The 19,212-nt window shown below is 42.0% G+C and overlaps 1 protein-coding gene across 1 annotated transcript in view; it reads right to left on the reverse strand.

Annotated features, from left to right (window-relative positions):
- The window catches only part of LOC149282334 (gamma-aminobutyric acid receptor subunit alpha-3-like), a 202,475-nt gene that overhangs the window by 146,002 nt on the left and 37,261 nt on the right, over positions 1–19,212 (reverse strand). The window contains exon 4 of the mRNA XM_089498382.1: positions 16,240–16,460. Within this exon, the coding sequence (XP_089354508.1) occupies positions 16,240–16,460 (221 nt within the window). The remainder of the gene's footprint in view (positions 1–16,239; positions 16,461–19,212) is intronic.

Raw genomic sequence — 19,212 nt, forward strand, 5'->3', positions numbered from 1 at the left:
CTGGGGGGGAAAGAACAAACCCATTCATACTGCCACTATACTTAGGGAAAATATAGGTTGAAATAACACGTCCACAAGCACATTACTCATTTTAGAACTGCTTGTTACATAGTAACAAAAAATGTTGAGTGGTCAGTCGACTCAACTGAAGGTGCATGCCCTCCCATGCTGAAATTCACAAAACAAATTGGGCAATCACTAAAATGCTAAAGTGCTGTTTACAAGTGCAGGAGAGTAAAATTAAATATTGCATACCCTCATCTGAAACATTAAAAAATGTGTAATCCACCCCCTTCAAAACACAGAAATAATATGACAAATATAAAAAAAAATAGGATTCCTATTAACTAAGGGAAAGGTGATGGTTGCTTCCCTTTTCTCAACACATAACGGGTCCAAGGTAAATTAATCAAACTAGGGAGGTGTAAAAATTTCCTTAAGGGTGTGCCTTAGCCCCATCCTATATCTGGTAGGGCGAAACTAAATTAAAACCACCACCTGATCGATTAAAATATATATATATATATATATATATATATGAAAACATCCTGCCTTCCACACGGCCACAAGTTTTCTAGGTATTCAGTTAGGGCTGCAACTAACGATTATTTTAATAATCGATTAGTTGGCCAATTATTTCTTCGATTAATCGATTAATCGGGTAAAAAAATGCAATTTTTTTTTCAATTTAAAATAATGTAATAAAAGTACAATTTACACTTTCATCTCTTTATTTAACGGCCTCTCTCTATTCACCTTCTTATTTTACTGACATAATAATAAAAGCTACAAGAACCCAAACACAGTGTTTCTCAAACTAGGTTTTAATGCAAAGTTATTAGTAAATATTAATTCATATGTTAACTATTTTTCATATTTAATAAAAACTATGAGAAGAAAGCCTTGTTTAAATTTTTTTTATTTACCAAACTGCCCCCGGTTATGCACATCTGACCCCCAGCTTGCCACTCTGCCCCCATATATGCCTTATACCTCTTATATGCCAGATTCCACTGTGCCCCCTGATATGCCACTGTGCCCCTGATATGCCACTGTGCCCCTGATATGCCTTATACCTCTTATATGCCAGATTCCACTGTGCCCCCTGATATGCCACTGTGCCCCTGATATGCCTTATACTCCTTACATGCCAGTGATATGCAACTGAGCCCCCTGATATACCTTTTACCCCAGATATGTTTTATGCCCCCCTGATATGCCTAATATCGATATGCCTTATACCCCCTATATGCCACTGAGCCCCCTGATATACCTTTTACCCCCAGATATGTTTTATGCCCCCCTGATATGCCTAATATCGATATGCCTTTTACCCCCTATATGCCCTGAAATTCATAATACCCCCCATACACCACTATAACTCACCCATACACCACTCTGGCTCCTCCCCCTCCCATTTACCACTGTGCCTCCTCCCCCCTCCCATACGCCACTCTGCCTCCTCCCCCCTCCCATACTCCACTCTGCCTCCTCCCCCCTCCCATACTCCACTCTGCCTCCTGTCAGCAACTTAGGTTCACAAGACACCAGGGAGCCGGGTAGAGAGGCAGAGTGGCGTATGGGAGGGGGAGGAGCCAGAGTGGTGTGTGGGAGGGTGGCTCCCATACACCCCTCTGACTCCTCCCCCCTCCCATACACCGCTCCGCCTCTCTACCCGGCGCCGTTACTGACAGGCACTTTCACTGCAGCTTCATAGAAGCCTCAGCGTAAGTGAAGGTGAGTAACGGAGGCTGTCTGTGCGATGCAGACCCCCACCGGCTGACAGAGAGGATGATTCTCTGTCAGCCTGTGGGGGTCTGCACGATGCGCACAGCCAGCCTCCGTTACTGCCCTTCACTTACGCTGAGGCTTCTATGAAGCTGAAGTGAAAGTGCCTGTCAGTAACGGAGTTGGGAGAGAGGCAGAGTGATGTATGGGAGGGGGGAGAGAGACGGAAGTGAGAGACCGGCCGACAGTGAGGGGAATCCAGGTCCCCTGCAGCGTTGCGGGGGATCTGGATTCTAGTATTATAATCCGATCTCTGTTTGAGGTCGGATTATATAAGAAGAGTTTTTCAGAGCATTTGCTCTGAAAAAAACCTCTTTTTATAATCGATAAAAATCTATTCGATTAATCGATAATGAAAATCGTTGACAACGATTTTCATTATCGATTATTAACGATTTTATCGATTAGTTGTTTCAGCCCTATATTCAGTCCATTTAAGCACCATTCAGGTATCACAAAAGCCACTGTTTACATCATTGGCAACCAAATGATCCATGCAACAATTTGTCATTCACTTTTAAGCCATGGAAAGCAGCCAACCAAAAAAATGATATAAATCTAATGTTTTGGGGTCTCCTACGCCCATTATCAACACGCAATCTTCCCCGTTCCCTAACCACCTAACACTAATCTTGAAATAGAATGAATATCCAATTAAGTTAAACAAAGGCATGTTGATTACATCAAATTGCCCCAAAACCCAGGAAGGGAGTTTTCCCAATATTACAGAAATGTAAAAAAAATTATCCCCCAGAGTAAGGAAGGCGATCGAGCAGCAGCAATAGCATCACATTTACTTTGAATATTGAGTGCTCAGTAACCTAGTAACCAGGTGCAGGGAGAGTTGTGTTCTCTGAGGGTTTCACAGAGAAAACCCTCTTGCTTTGCAAACTGGTAAGTAGTGATGAAAGCAACTGCTGGGCCATTAGGGAGATGCCTGTCCAGACTAGCTTTCTGGTCCCAAAACTTTGAATGTCAATACTAGTAGGTAGTAGCAAGTTCTCAAGATATGCTTTGGTCATTTTAGAGGCGATCATTTAACTTTGCTAGTAAATTTCTATTTCCAACTTTTGCATCTGTCCTTCACTTAGAATTACTTTTTGTGCTCAAAAGAACTGTAGATAAATGTATTAACTGTAATAGTAGCTTTGTAATTTCCATATTTTTTATCCATGATTTGCTCATCATTTATCACTTTGTATAGTTTTTTTGTTCATTTTCATTATTTCCTTTATTTCTCCAGTTTTCTACTGCACTACTATTTTTATTCTTGTTCAAGAAACCAGTTTGAGATTATGTGAGCCATTGTGACATGGTGCATTATACTACTGGAAGTAGGCATCAGAAGATAGGCACACTGTGGTCATAAGGGGATGGACATGGTCAGCAACAATACTAAGGTAGGCTGTCGCGCTTAAACAATGCTGAATTGGCACTAAGGGGCCAAAGTGTGCCAAGAAAATGTCCCCCACACCATTACACCACACCCATCATCAGCCTGAACCGTTGATACAAGGCAGGATGGATCCATGCTTCCATGTTGTTTACGCTTAAGTCTGACCCTGCCATCTGAATGTTGCAGCTGTGAATCGAGACTCATCAGACCAGGCAATGTTCTTCCAGTCTTCCGTTGCCCAATTTTGATGAGCCTGTGCGAATTGTAGCATCGGTTTTCTGTTCTTAGCTGACAGGAGTGGCACCAGATGTGGTCTTCTGCTGCTGTAGCCCATCTGTTACAAGGTTCGACGTGTTGTGCATTCAGAGATGATATTCTGCATACCTTGGTTGTAACAAGTGGTTATTTGAGTTACTGTTGCCTGTCATCTCAAATCAGTCTGCCCATTCTCCTCCGACCTTTGATATCAACAACGCATTTTCTTCTACATAACCGCCGCTCACTGGATATTTTCTCTTTTTTTTGTACCATTCTCTGTAAACCCTAGAGATGGTTGTGCGTGAAAATCCCAGTCGATCAGCAGTTTCTGCAATACCCGGTCAGCCCGTCTGGCACCAACAACCATGCCATGTTCAAAGTCCCTTAAATCCCCTTTCTTCCCCATTCTGATGCTTGGTTTGAACTTCAGCAAGTTGTCTTGACCATGTCTACATGCCTAAATGCATTAAGTTGCTCCCACGTGATTAGCTGATTAGTTATTTTTGTTAACAAGCAATTGTAAATATACATACATATTCTCACTCCCTCTTCTACTCTGTTACAAACAACTGCAAACCTAAAACAACAAGTAAGGAGCTCCCTAAACAAACCAGCTATGAACGCTGTCACCGGAAAAGGTGTGAAACCTGTGCACACACATGTACCACAAGCACGGTACCAATTTAACGTACAGGCGTACACCGTAAAGTTAAAGGTAACTTTTCATGCAAGTCATCCAATGTATACCCCAAACAGTGTGTGCTGCATCGGTTTAGGACTATACGTAAGTGAAACGATTCAGATTCTAAGAAGGTGGATGAATTCACTTAGACATAATATAAACAGAAAAAGGATAGAACAAACCTATAGGAGACAGGAGAAGATTCCCCCAAAATGGGAACTGCATCAAAGATCTGAAGGTCACCACAGTATACAGGGCCGGCCTTAAGGGTGTGCAATCTGTGCGGCTGCACAGTGCACCATGGCAGCAGGGGCGCCATCACCAAGGCCAGGCTCGTGCCGAGGTGGCAGGGAGAGGAGGAGAGAAAGGGGCGCGGAGTGGTCGCACATGAAAAGGTTTTTAGCAACTGCTCAGCCCCCTTTGTCTCCTCTGCTCCCTACCGCTGCCCTGACTGTGGTGGTGGGAACTTGAGGCCTTGGTCGCGGTGCGGCACTTAATGATGAGCGCCGGAATATGATGTCATATCCTGATGCTCAGCAGTGAAGCTGCGCGCGCCGCGCCAGGACAGCAAGGCTTAGGCCACACACTCCCACCACAGGACTTCGCCAGGGTAAGTGAACTGCAAAGGGGTGGGGGTAGAAAGTAAGAAGGGGGGAGGGTAGATAGTGAGTAGGGGAAGGAGAATGCTTCTGCATTGAGATCTCTTTTGAAGTAGGCTATTTTAAGTAGGAGTTAAAAAGAAACAGGAGTTGAAAAGAGAAAAAGGGGTTACACAAGGTACTGTTATTTATACTGTTAGATATTTATTGGACTGTTTTTGTTGAACTTTAGTTCTGTACTTTTAACTGTTTATTTTTGATGGGTGTTCTTGTTTAACTGTTATTTTGTAGATTCTCATTTATTTTTTTTCTACCTATATTTAATTGTGTGTATGGTTATGGGAGTTAGCAAGATTGATGATCCGACTCAATGCACATCTTGCCTCATGTATGCATGCCTGGATGAATCCGTCCAGGGTCTATACCTCTGTGGCAGGGGTGAGCAAGTGGCTTGTATGTAAGCTCATATTGGAGATCTGGAGAAGCAGTTAGGGTCACAATGCAAAGCTGTTAAATATCTGAGAACTCAGGTAAATGGATTCCAGCTCACTAATCACAATGTGATTAGTAAAATAAAATAAAAAAAAATTAATAATTAAAAAAAAATTATATATAATATTACAAAAAGTTTTTTATGAGCAAGTCCTACAATTAGCGCTATATCTTCACAAAACTTGTTGCATGGAATGAGTTAAAATATTGGCATTTTAAATGTCCATGGGGTGCCTAGTTTAAAAAAATGTTTGGGACATGGGCACAGGCTGACCATTTTACCTTTTACCTCCCAAATAACCCAACAAACCCATGCATGGGGGTATCGCTGTACTCAGGAGATGTTACTGAACACATATTTGGCTGTTTGACAATGACATACCAGGAGCGTACAGTGTGTGTAAATTTTTTTTCAATTTAACAAAAGCTGATGGTTAAATTAGTGCATGGAAAGGGTTAAAACACCAGCATTTGAAATACCCTGGGTGTCTAGTTTTCAAAAATATATGGTTTCATGGGGTAAATTGCATTGGCCGGCTTCAAAGATACACAAAATAGCACATGGGGAAGAATTACCAGATTTCGAGGGAAAATGGTTTTAAAATAGCAAAACGGTATTTGTAATTATTGTCCAATAACTTGCAGAAAAAAGGGAAAACAAAAACATTGGGTATTTCTAAACTCAGGCAAATAGTAGAATCTATTTAGCAGGTTTTTTCATGTTTGCAGATGAGTAAAAGATTTTTCAAATAAAAGCGAGAAAATTAGATGATATGTCCTTACGTCATATTCCGGCGCTCAGCAGTGAAGCAACACGCCCCACGGCAGAGCAGGGACACAGAGGCCTCGCGCTCCTACCACAGGACCTCTACAAGGTAAATGAACTACAAAGGGGGAGAGCGTAGATGGTGAGGAGGAGGAGAGGGGGGGCAGGTGGTGAGGAGAGGGGGGGCAGGTAGTGAGGAGGAGGAGGGGGGGTAGATGATGGTGATAAAAGGGGGGGCAGGGTAGATAGTGAGATAGTTGGTGCCAATAATCTATCCACTCTGTCTGCAACATACCAGGAGACAGCAAACCATTCGGTTGCTGAGATCAGTGCTGCAGATTACCCTGTCTGTTCTCCTGTTCATAATTATAGAATCCCCTACCACCCCAACGTGCCTGGACTTTTCTTTCTTTATGGATCTCATGTACACTGGATGTAACGTTTCACCCTTCACTGTCTGGAATTGTTTAAACTTTGTGCTGCTCATTTTCATTGTCAACCACTAGTGGCCACCCTTGTCACGCTGACCCACTCTGAGTGCTTATCATGTCCAGCTGCTCCTTATTACCTGATCAAGCCAGCCTTTATGAACCTGCCCAGCCCTTCAGTCTGGGCCTTGACATTAACGTTAGAGGACTGCCTGTTTTGGTTCCTCTATTGTTCCTGAGTTGTGGCCAGCGCCCCACTAGTGGACTCCCAGGTCGAGTGCCCTGCAGTATATGTTGTTGTACCATCATCTGCAATACAACTATTATCAGCATCCTCTGTCTGTGATTTATTTCCTGTGCCTGTCTGAAACAACCCCAAACCATCATGCATTGTGGGGTACAGACAGAGCCCCTCATATCCCCTGCACCTGGACGCCTATCAGACCTGTTCACCCGGTCTGTGACACTGGATGAGTTGATTTTAGGGTTAACGGCTTTTTCCAGAAATCCCACCTCTGAGTCTGCCTCCCCAACACGCTCACTTAAATGGGCAAATTTGTTGGGATCCAGGAACTGCTGTTCCAAGCAAGCATACATATGGCAGTGAGATCTCCAAGCTTGCTCATACTTTATGGAGGGACATGAGTAATTAATTGAAACAATATCTAGCTTACCTTAGTTTCTCTTTGCAACTCCTTTGTGGCGGTGGTGCACAAACTGGCCACTTACAAAAAGCAAGTCACTTAGCGAATTGCAAGCCCTTACTCTGAGCAAGCGTTGTGAGTTTAACCACTTCTTTTATACAGAGCAAAAGAGTTAATCGATTATAAGCCCCACCCTGTACAAATTACACACTAAAAAGGGGGGAAAACCCACAGTTAAGCAAAACACACTATTTTGATTTTTTTGTTTTATTTTGTTACATGAGATATAAGGAAGGCAATAATGCATGTGAAAAGGTGATTAGATGGGCTAAACTAGAAAATGAGAAAGTGATAGCCAAAGAGAGCAAAACCAACCCCTAAAAGTTCTTATAAGTATATAAATTCTAAAATAAAAATAATGAGAAGTATAGGTACACTGAAAACAGAGTTGGGTGTGTTAGTTAATGAGGACCAGGAAAAGGCAGAAACTTTAAATAACTATTTTTACTAAGTTAGGAGGAACCAATGGCAATGGATATGCAAATGATTATTGCAAAAAGTTTGCAGATAAATATAAGGTACTGTGTTGCTGACATGCCTCGATATCGAGGCATGTCAGTAACACTACCCCCCTACCCCGATCGCCTTGTGATTGCTCCGAAGAGCAACCACAAGTGCCATCCTGTAAATGACGTTGCCGTCATTCACAGGATGGCATTGACAATAGAAAATTAGTTCACAGAGGGTCTATCCAGACCCTCTTGAGAACTCTCGAGCTCCTCCTGCAGGTTGAATGTAGGTACTGCATCCAACCATGCAAGGTCAATGGAGCCCAGCTCACTAATGAGAGTAATAAAAAAAAAAAATAATAATTGTTCAAAAATGTTTTAAAAAAAATATGGTAACATGTAAAAAGCCCCACTGTCACCAAAAAAAAAAAATAAAAAAAAAAATTAATAAGCAAGTCCTAAAATTCTTTATCTTTACAAAAATTCCAGCATGGAAAGAGTTAAAATATTGGCATTACAAATGCCCATAGGGTGTCTCGTATTACAAAATGCATGAGTGGATGGGGTAAATTGAATTGGCCGGGTTCAAAGATGTCCCAAATATGGGACATGGGGGCAGTAGGATCAGATGTCTAAATGGCAAAAAAAATACACACCTAACAAAGGCGGCCTTTTACCTCCCACATAACCCAACAAACCCATGCAACAAATCACGCGATCGGGCATTCCCTTCAGGGTTGCGTCACTGCTGACGTAACCCAGAAGTTAATCGGAGGACAGGATATCCCCTGCAAGGGATATCCTGTCCTCCGATGAGGCACAGACGCTGTGATCTCTATGCACGTCCATGAGGACCTGCATAAAGATTACACTGTGATTGGAGCAGGGGGATCGCGGGGAGGGGAGTGAGAAACCATGTCTCTCACCCCCCCCTCCCATCCTGAAACAGTGAAGGGAAAAAAAAAACGTTAATTCATTTAAAAAATTATAAAAAAATTAAAATAATATAAATAATTAAAAAATTATAATAATGTGAGCTGTGATGTCATTGTGACATCACTGGCATGTTCAGGAGGTCCCTTAGAGTAAAAAAAAAAATATAAAAAAAAAATAAAAAAACCTTACATCCCATTGCCCTAGCATAACAAATAGCCAGTATAACCCTCCTGCCCCCATTCACAACCCCCAAACCCATTAAGCCATAGGCATAAAAATTATACAAAAAATATATACCTTATAGTATGCTCCTTGGTGCTGGGAAAGTATGGAAAATCTATATAAATTAGGTACACCTGAATTGATAAACTTGGAGGGGATTTTCCATCACTTTACCTAATTTTGTGAGGATTCAGAGGGAAAATGTTAAAAATATTAGGGTTTTTTTTCTAATTGTTGCTAGAAATTTACTACATTTCTCATTCTAAATTTTCAGTTAATCATCCAACTATGGTATCAAAAGAAAGCTCTATCTCTCCTATATAGTTTACATGGGTACACTATACACAGGAAAAGAGAATAATCGCTGAACCGACATAGCGCAAAAAATTGCAAAATTGCCCTGGGCTTTGAAGGGGTTAAGGAGCCAAGTGTGTAAATAAGTGAACCTCTGTTTTTAATCTTCCAGGATTCTTTTCTTTCAGGAATTGTACAAGAGGTTTAGAGGAATGCAGATGTTTCTATATTCAAAAAGGGTTCAAACTCTTTGCCTGGAAATTATAGACCTGCATGCTTAACTTCTGTGGCTGGCAGAGTATTTGAAGGGTTATTAAGGGAAAAAAACAGTTGATCTTACCAGATCTAACAAATATCTACCAAAATCAATTTAAAAAAATCAAAATTTCAGTTGAGGGGGCCAGCCCCCCCATTAAATATGCAATATCTCAGTAATTGGACTAGATCTAACAAAAATTTTGTCTGATCAAACCTCATCTAACGCGGAGCTATCATAATCAATAAGTTTGTTGAAATTTTTGTTGAGGGGGGCTAGCTACAGGTTAGCCCCCCTGAAAAAGATTAATATTTTTTTAGAAAAAAACAGATCTAACAAATTCTTAATATGGGGGGCTAACGCGGGGGAGGTTTGAAAGTCATGTTTCCGTGTTTGCAGAGGACACAAAACTCTGTAAAGTAATAGAATGTGAGTAGGAAATTACTTTGCTGCAGAGAGATTTAGATAGACTGGGGGTGTCAGGAACCACTTTTTCGCTGCCTGAACCATGGCTTTTTTATACCTCGTGCCCTTCCAAGCGGGCTCTCTGCCTTTCGTGCCCTTCCAAGCGGACTCTCTGCCAAAAGACTTATTACCGGTATTTACTTTGCCATACGTCCGGTTTCCTGCTTACAGACTGTATTACCCTTATTTCCTTGTCCTGTTATATACATAAAATACATCGCATTACCTGGATTTCTGCTTGTGGTGTCTTTGTTTGCATAATCATGCACTGTGGGTTACAGACCGAACCCCAAGGCGCATGGGCTCCTACCTGACCTGATCACCCTAGTCCTGACAAGGGGGACTGGGCACACAAATGGCAGATGAAATTTAATGTAGAGAAATGCAAAGTTATGCACTTTGGGCTAAGGAATGCACAAGCAACTTACACCCTAAACAGGAGTGAATTAGGGATAACAACAAATCAGAAGGATTTGGGAATTGTTATAGACAACAAATTAGGCAACAATGTGGAATGTCAGTCAGCAGTTGGTAGAAAAACAGTAAGGTCGAGAGTGCCTAGGCGGGCTACAAAATTAAGGAATGGAACACTTTAGTTATAGAGAAAGGTTAACAAATTTAAATCTGTTTAGTTTAGAAAAATGGTGCCTCAGAGTGGATATGATAGCATTATACAAATATATTAGTCTGGAAATCTATTCATCAACAGGACTATGCATAGGACAAGTGGTCATGCATTTGGACTGGAAGAAAGGAGATTTAGTCTAAGGCAAAGGAAAGGGTTTTTTTTTTTTTTTATAGTATTGTTATTATTGTTCATAAGGATGTGGAATGCTGTCTGCAGGGGTAGTTTTATCAGAGTTTGTGCAGACGTTTAAACAACAACTGGATGATTACTTGCAAAAACATTATATTCAGAAATATAATTTTAAAATTATGGGGAAATAACTTCTTGGTACAAGGAGAGATCTGACTGCCATTCTGGGGTCAAGAAGAAATTGGTTTTCCTAGTTTGTTGCAAAATTGGAAAGAGCTACAAACTTTTTTGACTTTTTTGGATCAACGGCAATTAACAGATGTGGGAAAAGCTGAACTTGATATACGCATGTCTTTTTTAGCCTATGTAACTATATGTAGGGCACTTCTGGTTTCTGGTCCATGCATTCCGCTGTGCATTCCACGTTGGTTTTCCTGGCAAAAATGGACATATAGCACTATTCCACCAACAGTTTAAGGATATTTTGTGTCCCTGGACGTTCACCACTCTCCCACCAATGAGATGGGGATCCTTTGCAACACGCAACTTTACCATTTTGTTGTTTTGGCTTTCTTTGGTGCACCATGAGCCTACACAAGGTTTAAAATTGTGGCAGATCTATAATCCTGTTGGATTGCTGCCCCAGTTTCGAATCTCCTGTCATCTTGTGTGCCTACGCCAGCAACAGTGATCCTGTCATCCAAATTTTTAAGCGGCCACCCGTGTACAGTCAGTGAAAGAAAGGCATGCTCCCCCTCAACCATGGAGAAGGAAGCACTTCTGACAGAAACTGCTGCTTTGATGTGCTCCTTGAATGCAAAGCCCTAAAGTGTTATAGGGTAGGCTGATGCAGTGGATGTTCCTGCCCCTCTGAAATAGTTGCATTCTTCTAGAAGGCAGAGGCCTTACCAAGCCCTTTGCTCTGGCAGCTGCTGCTGGCGGTGGAACCAGTTGTAGGTTTGTGGTTGGCACCAATGCTGTCAGTTTCTCCCGGAAGCATAGATCTTGAGTCATACCAGAATTGGTGAGATCTACTAACATCTGGCTCACTACCTTATGACAAAACTTGCACCTTGCAATGCACCCATCTTCCACACTCTAAAAGTACCCCCACAATTTACTATGACATTGCTCACCAGATACGGTAGCAATGGTACTAGTGTTTTGCCCTCCTCCCCCATGATAGTTACATAGTTATATAGGCTGACATGCGTCCATCAAGTTCAGCCTTTCCTATATCTGATAATTTGTTGCAAAAGAAGGCAAAAAAACCCAGTTTGGCTCTTTCCAATTTTGCACTAACCAGGGAAAAATTCCTTCTTGACCCCAAAATGGCAGTCAGATTTCTCCTTGGATCAATAAGCCGTTTCCCCATAATTAAAGATTATATCCCCGAATATTATGTTTTTCCAAGTATCCATCCAGTTGCAGTTTAAATGTCTGTACGGACTCCGATAAAACTACCTCTGCAGGCAGAGAATTCCACATCCTTATTGTCCTTACTGTAAATAAAAAAAAATAAAATAGCATTTGTGATGGTGGTAGTGCTGCCAGTTCATGTAGAGGAATCCATGGTATAGCTACACTGCTGCTGCTCACACAGAGTGGAAGGAGAAAAACATCTAACAGAGACATTATTACTGAAAGTGTTGCTTGACTCCAACATGTATGGCTCATAATTTTAATCCAGGGCATCGGCGTCATAAACAACATTGTTTTTTTAGATGACCATATCCTTTGCGAACTGGGCACAAAGCAGAGTTATAACACTTGGAGGACCACTGATGCAGGAACCTGGTTAGTATAGTCCCAGTCAGGTGATCTAGAGCAGGTGTAATATGTTACACACCCTTGAAGCCTTACAAGCAATTCTAAAGTATAATTTGAAGTGGTAATGGTGGGTGGAGAAGTAGAGGTAGAACCCAGTCTGGAAGGTGATGGCCTTTTGCTGTCTGTATTGCTTAATGGTATATAGGTGTTCATTGCGGGATGGAGTTCTGAGGAGCCGGCAACTGTTAAAATGGATGGATGGCATATGAGCATATTAATATGCCAAGGTGGAAGTGTAGCAGCAGGGGTGGTTTTCAGGCAAGCCGAAGAAGGTAACCAGGCAGACAGTTAGAAACGTGTCATGCAAGCTAAGGACAAGGACTGGAAAAATCAGATGACATGGCCTGGGTCGGCAACCAGGTAGGCAGGCATAAGTATCTCTCAGTCAGGTACTTGCCAAGGTCAAGGACTGTGGATATGCAGGAGAGGTTGTGGATAAACCAAGGGTCAAAACTGGAATAATAGATCAGTACGATATGGGAGCCACAATGCACAAGGCACTAAAACAGGCAATCACTGTGTTCTTAGGACTCAAATAGTCCTCCAATTCCAGCCCCCTCGCTTTGCAGTGGAAACGAGGCTTGGAGGGCAAATGCGCTATATAGGTCCTTTTAAGAGGGGCTGTACAGAACCCAGAAGAGGCATGTTTTCATATGGCGGTGTACTAACTGGTGGAACCGTGCGTGCGTGGTCCACAAATTAGATGCTTGACTGGTAACATAACTGTCTCAATCAACTCAGCTCAATTACAGAACCTACATTTGAAACAACTAAAACACAGTCAAACTGTCCGCAAGCGCAGTAAAATGCCTGATTTTGTCACCAATATTTATCAATGAATAAACATGAAGTGTTACATATCTGCATGGCACTCCTCTTCTCTGTCCTCTGCTCGAAGAAGGGGGAGAACCCCTCCTCTTCACAGCTGCAACAACCACCACAGAGAAGAGGGAGACCCCCTCCACTTACAGAAAGCTGGGGGCCCTGACAATCGGAAGTGATGTTTCAAACGGATTTTGGTGCCAAATTTGAATTCCGTGCCCCATCCTTTTGTTCCCTATTTAAACCTTTTAATTCCCAGTGATCCTTGCCCTCTGATGGCTGCCTATGCTTCATAGTGCAGGGTCAGCATACCAGGAATCAGGATCATCGTATAAGGAGCCAGGGTCAGGAGACTGGAGAATCAACATCAAGGTAAAACAAGCCAAGGTCAAACATGTAAGAACTGAGAGAGGATAATGCACATTGAGGACAACCTCCTGGTTGCTGATTCCTGGTATGCTGACCTCAGCTTATAGGACTATGGTATTGTTTTCTGTATGATTTTATCAGTATCTCACAACATGGTGGAAGAACTTTGCCCCACTCTTCTTTACAATGTTACTTCAGTAGGTTGAGGTTTATCAGCACTTGTTTATGCACAGCTCTCTTAACATCCCATCATGGCATTTCCATCGAGTGAGGTCTGGACTTGCAGGACGTAGCCAGGACTGCCCGCTGAGGTCAGTGGGCGGTCCCGCTGACATCGCGGGAAACACCCTCATTTAAAGGGGAAATGGACAGGGAGTGGGGAGTGTTAAGACCCTGCTCCCACAACCCGGAGGATTCGTTGCTTCTTCCGGAGAGTTCCCAGGTATGCTTTAATGTTCCAAACAAACTATACTTTTTCAGTCTTTTTTCTAATTGTACTGTCATGAACTTTAACATTTAACATTCTGAGGCCCGAAGAGTCTGAGATTCTTGGATTTTTTTTTTTTGCAATTTCACCAAGCACTGCAAGGTCTGACTTTTGGGTGAATTTGCTGGGACGTGAGTGAACATGAGGACTGCCTGGGGATGAACATGAGGACTGCCTGGGAAGTCGGGCAGGGCACCGGACTTCTGGCAGGCAGGGCATATGGCTGGAAAGCCCTCGGGCAGGGCACACAGCTGGAAAGCCCTCGGGCAGGGCACACAGCTGGAAAGCCCTCGGGCAGGGCACCGGACTTCCGTCAGGCAGTCCTCATGCAAGGCACTGGACACATGCCAGGGAGTCCTCAGACAGGGCAGACATGGTCAGGCAAGCCGCATCAATACCAGGAGATCACGAATAACAGCAAAATCAGGAGCCAAGATCAAAATCAGGACAAGCCGGGTCAAAACAAGTAGAATCCAACAGAACTACTAGAGACAGAATAAGGCCAGGAAGCAGAGAAACAGCAGGGGCTGAATACACTGCAGTGCAAAGGCCTGGAATGATGGAATCAACAGGTATTTAAGAGGGAGGATTGCAACCAGGTAAGCAGATGCAGCTGGTCAGGTTGTTAGCATACAAGTTACTGTGATCTGACAGGTGATCTCTAGAGGCTGCAACGGACATGACACCTAAATAGTCCAGGCTGAGAGGGTGGAGTCCTGACAGGAACTGATTGTTATGTCCTGATCTGTAAAACCATAGAACTCAAAGAGGGTGTTTGTTTTGTGCTGATCAAAATGTAGAGGCATTTTTTTAAGTAATCAAAAGCCCTAAAATGAGGAAAAATGTCTCCTGTATATCAGTTAATTAAATACATAGACTGCAGCATATTACAGCTTCTCCAATTCAACCGTACCAGTAAAGTTTCTGATACCCTTCCACACACAGTACATTTCCACTTTACCTTAACCAAGAGTGCCAAAACAGTTTGTAATTGGGGGCTGTGACAAACCCTGTAGCATGAGGGCCATACATGTCACATTTAGGGGTTCTAAGAACACTCCTCTAGGGTAATCAGAGTTGGGAACACCAGCTTGTTGCAAAATCCCAAAACCAAATCATAAAAATAAACACCTAGCTCCCAATTGGAGCCCTCTAACTAAACTATGCTGGCCCAGACTGACCAGCCTAATCACCCACTAACTTGACCTCCCCGCCAGACCCAGCTAAGCCAGGCTCTGGAAAACCTCCCCCAGACAGCACACACAGGTCCAGGCAGGTATTGCCTCACTTGGCTCAGGGATGGTCTTCTTCAGGGCCTCTCCTTGCCCATGGAGCTCAGGGAAAACAGTCTCTCTGAGTATCATCTGGGTTTTTAATGCCCAGCACCTGTGCCTGACGCCGGCCCCCATAGGAATCCCGGACCGGATCCTGCAGACTTCTAGCCTCCTGGAAAAGCCGGCATGGAATTTTCACAGAATGGGGGAACAGAGCATTGGCCCACTCTGCTCTCCAATTGCTCCACCCCAGGGACCCATATGTAAAATCTGCATAGCAGCTGTACCCAGATGCCATGCCAATCAACTCCCTGGGGTTCACAGTCTCACAGGGCACTAAAACGTGGCAAATGAATAAACAAATCTTTTGTCTTTTTTTTTTTCAGTTGTTTCGTCAGGAACCCTTCATGTTATCGGAGTTTTGTACCAATGCACAAAGCAGGCATATTTCATTAAAAAAGACAAAGTTTGTACCAATCTGAATGCACAAGTCTAGTTTAAATTATACTTTTATATCACACCCCACTAGGAATGAGAGGGGTGAGGGGGCTATAACTGGGGACTATTCTCCCATTGTCATTTTGGGACTGTTAATGTAAGTTAGCATTAGTAATTTGTTAGTTGGACTTTTGTTTCCTACTAGAAACATCCATTCTTTCAAGCAGTCGCAGTTTAGTGTATAGACCCTTTTGACATCTAAATTGAACTTTGGACAGGGCATAGTAAAATACCATACCTAGACTGTAAGTTCCTGCAGGAACAGGGCCCTTCATTACTCTTGTATCTGTATGTCAATTGCTGTATTGTACTTGTCATTAGCTGTAACATTTTCATCTTTGTACAGCGCTGCGGAATCTGTCGGCGCTTTATGAATAAAGTATAATAATAATACCATCAAGGTGTATAACTGTAAAAATTTGCTTATAGTCCCCTGCGTGACCTATAGTGTTATCCTTGCCCCTTACCTCATTGTGTAGAGAAGGGTTCCATTGTCAATGAGCCTCAAAAGCTTGTTTGGCGTTGTCATATTGTGGGCTACTGATTTTTTTCCATTGTGAAAGAAGGTATCTGGGGTCCAGATCTTGCTGGCAAGTAGGTTATTGAGGGGCAGTGTCTTCATGGGTCCATTAAATTTTAACCTTTCATCCAGCCAGCTTTGCCTGAAGAAAACATCTACAGTGTACTCCTAATGGGATAAAGGAACAACATGGTACATGTAAAAGAATAACCATTTTTATAGATATTTATTGTAGCATAACTGGAAGAACCTTCATTTCAAATGCAGGGTGAGAAAATTAGATGACTTGAAATTCTCTATGAAAGTTCAGCATATAATAAATGCTTGTCCTCATTCAAGAATTAGTAAAACATAAAGACATTAAACACAAACAATTATCTATTCTTGTTGAAATAAAAATAAAAGGTGATGCCCAAGTACTAAAAAGATGGCACCTCTATTCACTAAGGTTGGAGCGCTCACGAGTTGGCAAAAAATACCAACGTCCAACTTGCAAATTCACCAGCACCCATTATATGACAGTGCCATCAGGGAAGATTTTCTATTTTTCATTTTTTTTTTAATTCTTTTTTGGGTTAAGATATATAAACCTTTTTTCTCTATTTACCAGAGGAACTTAGGAGTAGTGGAGTAGGTAGGTTCTAAGTAACCCGATCCTTCCCATCCTATAAGTCAGGGATTGGGGGGTGGAAGGTGTTTGGCAAAGATACCGTATACATTAACCCCTCATCTCATTGGATGTATTTTCATCATTCAATCCCTTATCCCACAAAGCAAGGGGTAAGGGAAAGGGGGACATAAATGAACATACTCCTCACAGAATATTTATTTAGCCCACACACCTCCTTGCAGGGCAAGAGAATTGTCAACCTACTGTTGGGACCTCCATTTTTTTTACATTTAAAATATGGTATTGTGGGCCAATGTTAATTTTGCAAATCATAGGTGAGGTCACACAAGTTCACATACTCCCAATTGTAAAATATAAAGCCATGGATACTTGCATGCATCTAACTCGCAGATTAATGAACAGTGGAGTAGAGTCTGGTCAGCCAAATTAACCCATAAGTTAACTGACCACTTAACACCTTAATTAATAGACACAAAAAAAGTTAATATGCATGTTAATAAACAGCTTTTAAAACATGTAGACCATTTAACCTTTGCGAAGGACATGAATTACTCCAGCCTTATGTTGGAAGAGCTCAGTGAGTACCACACAGAGTTTGGGGTTTATTCACTAAACAGAGAATGTAAGTAGAGTTTGCAGCAGAGTTATGATTTCAGCTCCCTGAATTTACATTGCATTATAAAGCGTTCTCCCTGAAGTGATTTACAAGAACTCCTGCATATGTTATGTGCTTTTCTTAGAGCAAGAGCCCGCTGAGGACGGAGCTACTTAATGCACAGAAAAGTTAAATGGAACTACATCTCTCCAGCAATATCTTCCCATTGCATCACATTTTTAAAATGTAATTTTTTTCAAATTTGGCATGAGGCTAATAACTGCAATAGTTGTCACAGATACTGATTATCCCCCCAAAATTATATGTTTCTGAACAGTAGATAAGTCAAGGTGTACAACTAGGGTAATTTTGACACTTTTCAAACAGGGATTTTATCACCAATTGCTGCCAAATTTTGAGGTATTTTTATGGGGTTTTTTTGCATATATTGCAATGTTGCTTTAGATTTCATATTATATTTTGTATAGAGTATGTGGAACCGCAGAAAAAAAAACACCAAATTGTGTTCACCAACATCCCCCAACAAGGCCTCACATGCATGGTTCATGCATTTTTTGAGGAAGCTATGAGGGCAAAACTGGAACATGTGCATTTTAGTTTTCAAATTTGGAATTTTCAGAAATTGGTTTACTGGGGGCCCCCACTGTAAATTACCCCATAAAAGTATATGTTTATGAACAGTAGACAAGTCAAGGGGCTCAACTAGGGTAATTGTGAAAGTTTTCAGGCTTGTTAGTGACAAGTTTAGGCCACGGACATTGATCAGGGAGACCGATCAATAATCAGTTACTTAAAATGTCACCGACAAGTGATCAGGTAATACTTATTTTTTTTTATTAATATGTTTTTTCCATAATTACTGCCATAATGATCAGAAGGTGAGAAGTTCCTCTTTGCTGGCGGTCCAGATGATTAGAATATCATCTATATAGCGAAGGTACACCAGGGTTTTTTTTTGGCAGGTGGATATGAAATCTTCTAATTTTTCCATAAAGAGGTTAGCGCATTGTGGCACCATTCGAGTACCCATCGCAGTCCCAGTTTTCTGGATGTAGAGGTCCTGTCCAAACCTGAAATAGTTGTGGTTAAGTATAAATTGAATGAGCTGCGTAACTGATTCAATGTCCATGTTGTATCGGTTCAGGTATTCCTGGCATGCTGCTATGCCATCTCTGTGTGGGATGTTAGTATATAGGGATTCAACGTCCATGGTGGCCAGGAGAGTGTTCTGTGGGAGGTCAGCCAGTTTGTTTAAGAGGTCTGTGCTGTCCTGAAGGAAGCTGGGTGTTTCTTGTATTAGTGGTTACAGGGTGTTTTCTATCCAGCCAGATATATTCTCTGTCAGTGTACCAATTCCTGAGATGATGGGTCTCCCTGGGTTGCCTTCTTTGTGTATTTTGTGTAGCATGTAGAAGGAGCCCAATTTTGGATCTTCATGTATTAGTGGTTTTAGCTGGTCTTTAATGGTGTATGGCAGTCTTTTTATTATCTTATTGAGTTGTTTAGTAAATTTCTTGGTGGGATCATCCTGTAGCTTCACATAGTGTCTTTCATGTGCAGGTTGACGTGCAAATAGCGCAGTTGTCTAAGAGAACTACCCTTTCTATAGGACAAGTGGCTGGTCTCAAGGACGCCATGGACAAAAGAGCTGAAACTGCTGGTAGAAGAATTTT

The sequence above is a fragment of the Sceloporus occidentalis genome, unplaced genomic scaffold (genome assembly GCF_023333645.1).
Source record: "Sceloporus occidentalis isolate IW3139 unplaced genomic scaffold, rSceOcc1.0.p SCAF_119, whole genome shotgun sequence".
Classification (NCBI taxonomy): domain Eukaryota; kingdom Metazoa; phylum Chordata; class Lepidosauria; order Squamata; family Phrynosomatidae; genus Sceloporus; species Sceloporus occidentalis.